The following is a 12,321-nucleotide window of genomic DNA, read 5'->3' on the forward strand; positions in this document are numbered from 1 at the left end:
AAAAAAGAAAAACATTCTCTTTTCTTAATAATGGAATCCTTGCTTTTGGTGTTCTAACCCTATTAATTGTTTCTAGCAGATCTTACTAAGACACTAGAGTTGTTCTTCAGCAACTATGGTGAAGTTATAGGTGTGGCATACATAGAATTCTGCCTACACAGAATTCATTGCAGTAGTGGGAGCTATGGGAATTTGGGATCTTCGGGATCTAGGGACTTTGGGATCTATCAGGGTAGAATTTGCCTTATGCACTCTTTTTCAGTTAACTACAAATATGTTGCTTTTCTGTAATAAAATCATGGGGAAAATGGTTGCATATAACAGACTAAAACCTCTGACAAGAAGTAGTGTGGCTGCCTGATCTGCTGGTGAAGGATGATCCTTGTCATTGAAGTTTTATTTTTATCTTTTAGATGGAACTGTGGTGGAACCTGACATGTCTGCGGGGTTTTGCCCAGATCACAAGGCAGCCATGGTTTTGTTCCTTGACAGGGTCTATGGAATTGAGGATCAGGATTTCCTTCTTCACCTTCTTGAAGTTGGCTTTCTGCCAGATCTCCGTGCTGCTGCTTCTTTAGATACAGTAAGAGTTTAAGTCTTTTATTATTTGAATTAACACTGAAACATTTTTTGCTCCTCAGGAAAACATTTATTTATTTTTTTCATGTTGTCTTCTGCATTTTTCAAATGCTGGCTGAGCTGTCTGTTACTTCTTAGCTTCAAGAATATTTGAAGATAAGAGGGATTCTTCAGCATGATGCTTACTTCATAAAGAGTCGCCTTTGATAACCATATCCATAAAAGATCCATTGTCTTTTCCCAGGAGACCTTCCGAGCTTTTGCTGTGGAATGAAAATCAAATTAGCTGCCAACGAAATATGTAACTGAGAGCCTCTTCCCAGAGATTTAGAGAAAGTGTTCATCTCCACAAAATTGTTAGGAGCACCCACTTCATTTTTCAGAAAAAAACTTTATTTTAATGCATTCTAAAAATTGCTTTTTTTTTTTTTTTTTCCTGTTAGCCTTCTTTCCATCTAATTTTTCTTAGTTGGCTTAGTCCAGAAAGATCAGACTTAGCTTATATGAGGGATAAGACATGAATTTTGATTTCTCTATCTCACTTTCTATATAAACTTTTTTTTTAATAGTTATGTTTTTATTTAAGAAAGAGTGGGTGAGGATTTATTGCACTTTGAACTTGGGCTTGATTTTAACATGGCAGCATACTGAGCTTTGCTAATGCAAACTTCACTGGTATCACTACCTGATTTCAGAGTGTTTTGTTAAAGAACTTTGACATTCTTTAATATAATTCTGAAAACTGTTGTTTTTGAGAGACTACATTTAGTGTCAAACTTTATGATTTTTGTCATATTGTCATTCATACAACAATAAAAAGTGCCATATGTGAGAAGACTACAGAAGCAGAAAAGGAAACTAGGCATTCAGCATCCAGTAGGTTTCAAATCTGCATTTGTGTGCTCTGAAAAATTCCCTCTTTAACTGCTACAAAAGAAAAAAAATCTTTATTTTGTAACAATACTGACAAGACAAATATAATTTTTGTCTCCTTTAATTTGTAGGCTGCCTTAAGTGCTACGGATATGGCTTTGGCTCTGAATCGATACCTTTGCACAGCAGTTTTGCCTCTGTTGACCAGATGTGCTCCTCTTTTTGCTGGCACAGAGCACCATGCTTCCCTCATTGATTCCTTATTACATACGGTGTACAGACTATCAAAGGGCTGCTCTCTTACCAAAGCTCAGCGAGATTCCATTGAAGAGTGTTTACTGTCTATTTGTGGGTAAGAAAATACTCTTGGCTGTACAGGAATGTGAAAAGATAAAGTGACCTATGATAATTATAGTACAAGAATGCAGAACTGTGCCATCAGTAGCATAATTAAGAATTTTTGCTGAACCATGTTTGTGACATTTTAAGTACAATGGTTGTATTCAATTTGCTACTTTATTAATTGCTTATATATCTTTGGTTATTTTGCTATTACTGAGATTTTTAAAAAAATTAAAACAATTACTTAATGAATTTTGTTTATTACTTGGGCTGTCCAGGGAAGTGGTTGAGTCACCATCCCTGGAGCTCTTCAAGATTTATATTAAAGGTTGGACTAGATGATCTTAAAGATCTTTTCAAACCTGAATGATTCTATGAATCTGAAGAATTTTAATGGTGTAGAAATGACAGGTTACCTTAATGTATTTATTAATTATTTACATGCAACTATGGTGGTACACCATATTGAAATCCTCTATCTGCTTTTAGGCAACTGAGGCCTTCCATGATGCAGCATTTGCTGAGGAGATTGGTATTTGATGTTCCCCTATTAAATGAACATGCAAAGATGCCTCTCAAGGTAAATAGCCATTTTAATCTTCAGTAACATTCCTTGTAACAAAATACAACAGAAAATACTTCCATGGAGAATATTCTCTGTCTTCTTTGTTACCTTGCTTTCACTCTGCAATAATCTGAGAGGTAGAGAGAAACTACCACTTTTGGCAGGAAATCAGTTTAATTTGCATCCATCCACATAGAATTATGAAGTCCGTGTCTAATGTTTTTTTCATAATTTTTTTTTTCATAATGTTTTTTTCATTTGACCCCCTGATAATCTGTAGTTTTTTAACAATGTAAGAATAAATATGTCTGTAATGAAAGAAAGGTAGGGAATAAAGCTTGCTGCCAATTGTAATAGAAGACAGGAGGGTAGGTTGATTGCACATTTCACAGCTCAGAGAAGAGATGGTCTCACTGGTAGTTACTGTTGAATAGCTTCCAGACACGTAAAGAGTAATTGGGAACTAGTGTAAATCATGATTCTGTTATCTTACCCAACCAACAGCAGTGTTTGGAATAGCAGCATACTGATGGAAATGACTTCTTGTCTTCATCTGAGCTGTCAGGGTTCTGGTGGTGTTGGGAAAAATGATCCTTTGTCACATGTTTTTTGTATTGTTAAAAAGTAAAAACTGCTTGTACTGTGGGTATGTCCACCACAAGTTTAAAGAATAATCACATAATATGCCTTCTTTATAAAAGTTAGAAATTGTTCTGGAAGTGCCTGTATAGGTTGAGTGCCAGAACAGCAGAACCCCGGCAGCTATATTTTATTTGCTTTTGAAATATCTTCTGTTTTAGTTGCTGACGAATCATTATGAAAGATGCTGGAAGTATTATTGTTTGCCAGGTGGATGGGGTAATTTTGGTGCTGCCTCAGAAGAAGAACTTCATTTATCCAGGAAGTTGTTCTGGGGTATTTTTGATGCTTTGTCTCAAAAGGTAATTCATATTACTATCCGTCTACTGCTAACAAGAGCTTTATTGTGCAACTTCTTTTTTTTGTAATCTGTTATTTTTACCTAGCTTATATCAACCCTGTGTTATCTACCTTAAAAGAAAAATACAGGCTTCAGTAAATTGAAGACTTCTAGTTTAAATCTTCCTGTTCTATCTTCAGCTTAAACATAGGTATACCTTTTTGTCTGCTCTTTATGTAATGCCCTCTCTCTCTCTCTCTCTCTCTCTCTCTCTATATATATATATATTTATAATGAAGTAACCTTGAAGTGTATCTGTACAGGTCAACTACATTTCAGAGACCTACAGGCAAATTCAAGCATCTGCACATAGCTGAAAGATGGAGATTTAAGGAAGTATAGTTTGTGAAGTAAAAACCAGGACTGCTCTCCAGCCACTCATCTCCCTCTCTGCAGAGAGGGACTGGGGGTGTTGATTGACAGTAGGCTCAGCACGAGTCAGTGGTGTGCCCTGGCAGCCAAGAGGAGAAACTGCATTTTGGGATGCATTAAACATAAACACAGCATAGCCAGAAGCTAGTCAAAAGAGATAATTCTCCTGCTATATTTAGCACTGATACAACCTCACCTTGAATATTGTGTGCAGTTCTGGTCTCTGCAGTATAAAATGGATTTTAAGATACTTGAATGCAGGAGGGCAACAAGTTGATAAGAGGACTGGAAGGCATGTCCTATGAGGAGAGGCTGAGGACACTTTGTTTATCGGGTTTGGAGAAAAGGAGGCTGAGGCGCAATCTCACTATTCTCTGTGACTTCCTGAGGAGGGGAAGCAAAGAGAGAGGTTCTCCTGTCTTATCCCTAGTTACCAATGACAGGAGAAGTAAGAATAGCTCCAAGCTTCACCAGAGGAGGACTGGACATCAGGAAAAATGTCTTTACCATGAGGGTTATGTAACACTGGAACAGGCTTTCTTGTAATGTGCCCCATGCTTGTCAATCTTCAAGAGGCATTTGGATAATGCCCTCAATAATACATGTATGCTTTAACTTTTCATTAGCACTGAAGTGGTCAGGCCGCTGGACTCAATCATCTTTGTGGGTCTGTTGGAAAAGACCTATGCTAATTCTAATTCATATTCCTTAGTTTAATAAGCTGTAGTTAGATCACCCTTGGCTCAACCCTATGGTGGACAAAAGTTTAATAGTATCCCTTCATATTTATTTATTGTTCTTTCTGTGAATATTTTAACCAACTTGCTTAAACTTTTATGAGTTTCATTTCAAATCTAAGTATTGGGAAATGCTATGAATGTTCCTGTGCTGTATTCTCCTACCAGACATTTGAAAAATGTCTAGTGTTGCTCCCAGTAATATCACTGCTTTTTCCATTTACTTCAGCAAGAGCTAGGCTTGCTTGATCCTAGCTATATCTTTAGTATAGACTAAAGTTCTGTGCAGTCATGTTCCTTTATTTTCAGAACAGAAATTCGATTTTGCACTAAGAAAGTCATTCTGTGGCTGCTTGTTCTCACATGTAGCTGTATCAATTTTACTAATGATGTCAGTAGCTTCCATTGACTATTCATTTTATATCCCTTGTGTGGTCCACAGAAATATGAACAAGAATTGTTCAAACTGGCTTTGCCTTGTTTGAGTGCAGTTGCAGGGGCCTTACCTCCAGACTATATGGAATCAAATTATGTAAATATGATGGAAAAACAGTCTTCAATGGATTCAGAAGGAAACTTTAATCCTCAACCTGTTGATACATCCAAGTAAGGAATTCTTTTTGTTGCGACTGTTTTTTATAATGAATGTGTAAAAGAAGGATGGAGTCTGTTGCTGGATATGATGTGAAGTTAGACCTTTTAATCATGACTCTTCTGAATTCTCATCTTTTAGATAAAATGGAGACCTTAACTTTATATTTTATTTTTTTATTGCTAATTTTAAATAATGAAAAGCATTAAATAATAACAAATAATAAACAAATAATAAACATAATAAACATTAGTGCATTTTCAGCCTCAGATAGAGCTCTCCAGTTACCTTTCTAAATCTGCTACAGACAGCATAGCATGTTCCTATGTACAGGAGAAGCAGAGAGTTCTGTATCATCCCTGTCATTATTTACATGTGCTAAGACACAGTTTTTTTGCCTGTACCTGCAGAAAATGATGATGATCGTGCATTCATATAGTCTCTTTTTACTACCAATAATGTGGATGTAGGAATACTTCATTCTCTCAAGGCAGTCAGACTCTGACCATGCTCTTTTAAGTACATTAGTTAGAAAGAACACGTATCAGAAAAGAATTTTTGTGTCCTCATATTTTACTACAGTTGGGTCCGTATTCTCCTTTGTATAGAATAGCGTCTTACAGTGGTGTGGTTGTTCACTGTATCTTGAAAATACTACTTGTAGAACATTTGCTTCAATTGCCCTTGTGAGCTTTCTGTCTGTGTTAATGTTCAGAAAACAAAATGCTGTCAGTAGTTTGATACTTTCGATACAGTATGTTTGTACACATGTGCACATTGAAATATGGTAGCAGAAGCCATTATCTAGACTGTAATGTGGAACCCACATCAATCACCACTAAAATTAATTTGTCTAAGATGTATCTAAGATATATGAAGATTTAACAAAATATAGTGAGGGTATTACACTATCTGTTAATTAATCAAAGATGACTTCTTCTAGTATCCTTCCAGGGGAAAATTGTAAATAGCAAGTATGAATTCAAAACATCAGAAAATGTTACTTAACATCACCAAAATCATCAGTCATCTCATTTCCTTAGGAGTCAACAGTTCCATGATGATTCAAGACAAAGAAAGCACTACATTAATCATTATCATTTCCAGCCAGTCCTATACTCCTTTACATGCCAGTCCTGCATCCCACTGCTTACCAGTCTAAACTCTATTCATATAATATCAATAATATAACCTAATTGTCCTTGTCCACTTACTGTATTTCTGAAATTTCTAAATGCAAGTTATTATACTATCAGAAGAGTTCCCTCTAAAATACACACTTCCAAACAAACAAACAAAAAAATAAATTAATGAACTGATGGGTGAATATTTTCTGGTCAGCCTTATTAGGCTCTTGCAGACTGTTACTTTGACTATACATGACATCATTTTATTTTACATTACAGTGAGGGTGACTGAGCACAGGCTGCCCAGGGAGGTTGTGGAGTCTCCTTCTCTGGAGATATACAAGATACATCTGGATGCCTACCTGTGCAACCTGCCTCTAGGGAACCTGCTTTGGCAGGGGGGTTAGACCTGCTGATCTCTGGAGGCCCCTTCCAACCCCTGCAATTCTGTGATTCTCTTTGTGACTGAAGATTAAAAACCACACTCTTCAGCTTTGCAGTAGATGGCACTGTAACACTTGCTGACTAAATTCTTTGTCCTGGGAGAAAGAGTTTGCTATTTTAAAAGTGATCAAGAAGCAGTTATTCCCCTTCATTTGTAAGAATGCAGATAAATAGTGATATGTAATATATTTTTGGAAGGGGTTTCTGTCTATGATTGTTTGATAAATAAGGACAGCGACTTTTCTTTTACTGCTTAAACATTCTTAACCAATGACTAGTGTATTTTTTATTTCTGGTTTCAGTAGGGATTTTTATATTTTTAAGCTATTCAATGGGGTGTTGGAAAATAAACCCTTGAGTATATAACTTCTGAGTTTTCATAAATTAAAGTATTCATGTATATAATGAAGTTTATAGGAATATGTAAAGTACATGATGTGTTTCAAAAAGAACTGTTAGGACACTTAATTTGTAGAGGACTGTGTGAGTTAAATTACTCCATTTCTGAAGCTACAGGTCATAGTTATATCTTAAATCTCAAAATGAATGCTAGTAATAGAAATAAATGACAAAAAGCATGAGTACAGGGTATCTTTGAATTTTACTTACACATGTGTGTCGAAAGTCTTATGACAGCTGGGGTTCTCATTAAGCACCCATTAAATAGGTCAGATTTTGTCTCTAACTGGGGCTTGGAGCAAACTGCAAGTGAGGAAACCAGCACAGTAAGATGCTTTGAGTGGATGTATATGTTGTATATATATATATATATATATTTAATTTTTCTTCATAACAAAAATTCACATTTTAGCATGTATGGTATAACGGATTTTTTTTTTTCTCATTCACTTTCAGCATCACGATCCCTGAAAAGCTAGAATATTTCATTAACAAATATGCAGAACATTCTCATGATAAATGGTCAATGGAAAAGGTAAAGTCTGTATTCCTCTTACAGCTAAATCAGATTATTTATTTGTATCCATTTAATCTTAGACATATTTTACTATGAATATTATTATTTTTCATTATGTTCCAAATTGGTATGTAGGTAAGATATAAATATACATTTTCTTGTAGCACATTTTTTGGAGGTGGGACTTCTATAAGTCCACATGAATATTTCAAAATAGTGTTTCAGCATTTCATTATTTTTATTGTTGACTTTTAATTAAATATTCTTGGTAATTGTTTAAGGTTTTATTGACCTAAAATTTATATTTTTAATGGAAAATACTCTTTGGATTGTTATGCCTTTAGATAGTTTCTGGTGCCAAGTATTAAAAACTGTTCCTCAACTGTAACACAGCATTCTGCTCTATAAAGATATCTAAAGGAAATCAATAAAAATTAAATATGTTGAAATGGTTGTTTCAAGAAATCACTAATTTTTAAAAACGTTGGTATTCTTATAATTGATTTCATTGTATGTGGATATAAATTTTGGTTGAGAAAATACTGAGAAAATAGTAGAGAGGAAATTTAAGAGAACAGACCTACAGAATAATTGTTCTGTTCCTTTGTACAAATAAAAATAGAACTTTTTCACTCTTCCCTATTTTTTTCTCTGTATTTGTTACTGTTTTTAGTTTGCCAATGGGTGGACATATGGTGAAACATACTCTGAATCTGCAAAAGTGCAACCGTTAATGAAACAATACAAATTACTCTCTGAAAAGGTGAGGAATTTATTCATACTTGTTCATCCTGGGAGATTGAAAGTTTGTATCTTTCATTGTGAAAATATTGCCTAATACTTACATCACTTTTTTAAAAAACTTTTTTTTTTTTTTTTTGAGTGCATCAGCTAGTGTGAGATAGTTGCCTTCCTCAAAATCTCAGATAGAGACAATAGGGCTTTATTATACAATAGGTGGGTCAGTCAATCTATTTTCTCTCATGTCTGAATGGTGAAACTGGGTATATTCTTACAGTAAGGTCATCCAGGAATGCTCAGTGAAGACTTAGATTGTCTTTGGTCTCCTCCAGCAGAGGTCCACCAGGATTAGATTAGGAGACTGGAAAACTTGATAAATGAAGCAAGGTTGAAGGAACTGGGTTTGTTCAATTTAAAGAAAAGAAAGCTCAAGGGGGTCTAGTCTCAGTCTCCTAATACCTAAATAGTAGTTACAGAGAAGATGTAGTTATTCTATTCACAGGCATGCACAGTGACAGGGCAAGGCAGTGGGATTAAGTTACTTCAGCAGAAATGCTTTCTGGAAATCCTTCTCCCTGATTAAACACTGGAGTAGGTTGCCCAGGGAAGTAATATGCTGGAAATATTCAAGACATGACATGGCATGTCTAGATAACCTAACTGAATTTGGTTAGGTAATCTGACTTTAACAAAAGGTTGAGCAAGATGATCTCCAGAGGTTTCTTCCTCTGTATACTTTTTAATGATTCTATGATTGTATTGTTTTGTTACATAAAGCAGAGAAAATGCCACATTACTCCTTATAATTAACCACTCTACCTTTGAGTTCATATCTGAGCATGCCATTAGCACTCTTATTTATCCCTGATAAGTCAGCTTGCTGTAGGGCCACGATTTTGCCCACCTCTGAAATGATAAATATACTCTGAAATATCTTGTATGATTTATTTGCTTCATTGTAGTATCTCTTTTTCATGAGGGGTGATTTCAGTATAATCCTTTGCATCTCAGTGTAACTAAGCAGAAGCCCAACACCTCCCTTCCTCTGTGTGTGTGTCTGTGTGTGTATATATATATATATACATATATTTTTTTTTTTCCTCTGTATAGCTACAAGAAAAACAATGTAATTATTGCCTATGCATTTTTCTAGGAGAAAGAAATTTATCGATGGCCAATCAAAGAATCACTGAAAACCATGCTAGCATGGGGATGGCGGATTGAAAGGACACGGGAAGGAGATTCTATGGCACTGTATAATCGGACACGCCGCATATCTCAAACCAGTCAAGTAAGTAACTTTATTGTAAATTTACTGCAAAAAAAAATCATGCAAAACATGCTCTCCATTCTTTGATTTTACAAGTGATGAAATAATACTCCAATACATACCAAATGTATGAAAGTATATTTTACAAGCAATTGTACAACACTGAAGATTGGTTTAGATTTCTGTTCACTGAACCTGGAATTTCTTTCCTTGTTTCAAAATAAGGAGCTAATAAACATAAATAAATAAATAAATAAATAAATATATATATATATATAAATACAAAATTGAAATATGATTTTGTTTTTTTACTTGATTTAAAGTTAGTTGAATTATTACATCTGGTAGGTTATTACACATCAATATTGGGTATTAAGATATGTTTTTTGGAATTAGGTAGCTAATGTAAATAAGTAAAGAAATAAATAAAGGTACAGATGCAAATTATTTTTGTTTTGTCCTTTTTAAAAACAGAAAATGAATACAAATATTAATGTTAATGCAGCATCTGTAGATGGCCAAAATTCAGAAAATGTTAAAAGTATTTCTTTTTCCATCAGGATTGCCTTCTTAAATCAAAATGCTGTTAAGATAACGTAGAACAATACTGGCAATGTGTTCTGTTACAGGTGTATATACAAATTAATTTCTTGCTATCCAGCATCTCTCTGGTAATTATCCTTTTCTGACCTTTTGTTTCAATGTAATGACCAAGCCAGTGACAAATTTTTCAGTAAAAAAAAGAATGACAAATTGGTGGTATTCTCTGAGCTGGGAGGATGACAGGAAACAGACAAGTATCATATTCAGTAGATTCCATACAGAAATAGGCTCGAATAGAAAAAAATTGTAAGCTTGATTATTGCCTGAATTCACCTTAAAGTAGATGACCTAGGATTTGACCATCTTCTTTGGATAAAAATTGCTAGTAAATGCAGAGATGTAATCATAACTTTAGTACATCGTTACTCACGGTGAGTTCAGATCTTAAAACATGTTTTCTTGTATTTACATGTGTGGGGTTTGTGTCTGATGACTTCTGTCTTTGGGAACAAAAAATGTAGACCTTTACCTACATGTAGCTTAAGTTTACCACCCTTTCTATATTTTCAGATGGGCTATATAGGGGGGGCCCTTTTGCCCCCTAAAGGCACTTTTTTTCCTAAGTACTTTCATTACTTTCAATATCTTGTAAATGTTAACTTCTTCATATCAAATACTTTGTGTACAACTCCAACAACTTCGTTGTTCTGCATGTTTGTCATTCAGATCTCAGTAGATGCAGCCCATGGTTACAGTCCTCGAGCAATTGACATGAGCAATGTCACCCTCTCCAGAGATGTACATGTAAGTCAGGAATAGTTAATATTCCTAACATTTTTGACCATGCAATTTTTTATTTTCTCCTAATTTATTGAAAACAAGTTTGGTGGTTTCTGTTATTTCTTTTGATACAGTTTTATTTTTATTTTTTTGTCTTTTTCACCACTACTTTTTGATTCTCTGTTATTTCAAAAAAACATGGTTCGTGTTGAAAGGCTTGAAAGTTTCTCTTATCTTGAAAGAAGTATATTACTGTAGGTCCATGAAAGAAATGAAAAATGAAACCTAGAAAATTCTGTAGCTCCAAATATACAGTATACAGTCAGGAGGACAGGAGGGGAGAGTATAAAAAGTTGTCTCATGCTAGAAGTAGTAGGCAGTAGTAGTTCTTACTAGTTGGAGGCTGGAGAGAGCTTTTCTGGTTTATCTTGTAAGTTTGGGGTTTAGTTTCTAGATTACCAGTCTGAAAGAGTTTTTATAAGAATATACTTATTCGTTGTGCATACTGGAGCAGAATTTCCTGCTCATTAAAAAACTGTCTGCATCTATGGAGTCCCTGGTAAAATGGTTGGTGCTTCTAACCGTGTGGTTACACAAAGGAGTATCCACATCTACCAGGCAATATCCATGTAGTTACTAACTATTATGTCCACCACCAACAATTCTGGCACAGTCCTCCGGTCTGCTGTCCTTTGTTTCGTTTACTAAGGCCGTCAGAGCCTTAGCAAGGTTCTTGCTCACCTTGATTTGAGAATGAAGTCCCTGTCTGACATTCTCTGTGTGGTTCCTTCTTTTTTGTTTTAACAGTTCTCTATACAGCATCAGGTCCCTAATTACTGCCTATGTATACCCATCCTAAACAAATGCTATATCATAATTCTTAATAAAAACTCTTGGTTTTGGTGAACCTTTACAGTGTAATTGTATGGAAACTGCTAGTACACAAAAGTTATTTCATATCAACTAGAAATTTATTCTTCCTTGGGAGTTGGCCATTGCAGCACATATCATTGAACTCTCCATTTTCCTAAGGCTATGGCAGAGATGATGGCTGAAAACTACCATAACATATGGGCAAAGAAAAAGAAAATGGAGCTTGAAGCAAAAGGTAATTTAAACTCTAGATATTTTTAGTGTCTAGAAGTTTACCTGAGCTTTTATAATATTGAGTGTAACATCTCTTGCTGAAGTAGTTTACCAATTCCATTGCAATACAGGAAGATACCTTAATACATTTTCCTTCTAGCTTTTATGTCAGACTATTGCCCTGTGGTCTCTGAACTCTGTTCCATTTGAGGTCCCTTTTTATTTCAGGTAAATTTAAAAGGGTGTTTTGAATTGACAAATGGGTAAACCTAGAGCAGATCCTTGATTCCATGTAAACAATTGAATATGATCTGTGATCTCTGCTTATCTAAGTGATGATTTTTGTGATATATTGTGCCACTCTTGTTCCTTCCG

General features: G+C 34.9%; 1 protein-coding gene across 13 annotated transcripts in view; it reads left to right on the plus strand.

The window, feature by feature from the left end:
- Nucleotides 1–12,321, plus strand: part of RYR2 (ryanodine receptor 2) — a 413,797-nt gene that overhangs the window by 298,264 nt on the left and 103,212 nt on the right. For all 13 annotated transcript variants that reach the window (XR_014317119.1, XR_014317120.1, XM_082756062.1 and 10 more), the window contains 10 exons: nt 414–583; nt 1,584–1,804; nt 2,284–2,374; nt 3,160–3,300; nt 4,890–5,053; nt 7,466–7,544; nt 8,200–8,289; nt 9,421–9,558; nt 10,807–10,884; nt 11,893–11,968. Coding sequence is in view for 11 of the 13 variants with exons in the window: in XM_082756062.1 (XP_082612188.1) it covers nt 414–583; nt 1,584–1,804; nt 2,284–2,374; nt 3,160–3,300; nt 4,890–5,053; nt 7,466–7,544; nt 8,200–8,289; nt 9,421–9,558; nt 10,807–10,884; nt 11,893–11,968 (1,248 nt within the window). In the remaining 2 variants the exon portion in view is untranslated. The remainder of the gene's footprint in view (nt 1–413; nt 584–1,583; nt 1,805–2,283; nt 2,375–3,159; nt 3,301–4,889; nt 5,054–7,465; nt 7,545–8,199; nt 8,290–9,420; nt 9,559–10,806; nt 10,885–11,892; nt 11,969–12,321) is intronic.

This window comes from Aythya marila (assembly GCF_965140915.1).
Source record: "Aythya marila genome assembly, chromosome: 3".
NCBI classification, from domain to species: Eukaryota; Metazoa; Chordata; class Aves; order Anseriformes; family Anatidae; genus Aythya; species Aythya marila.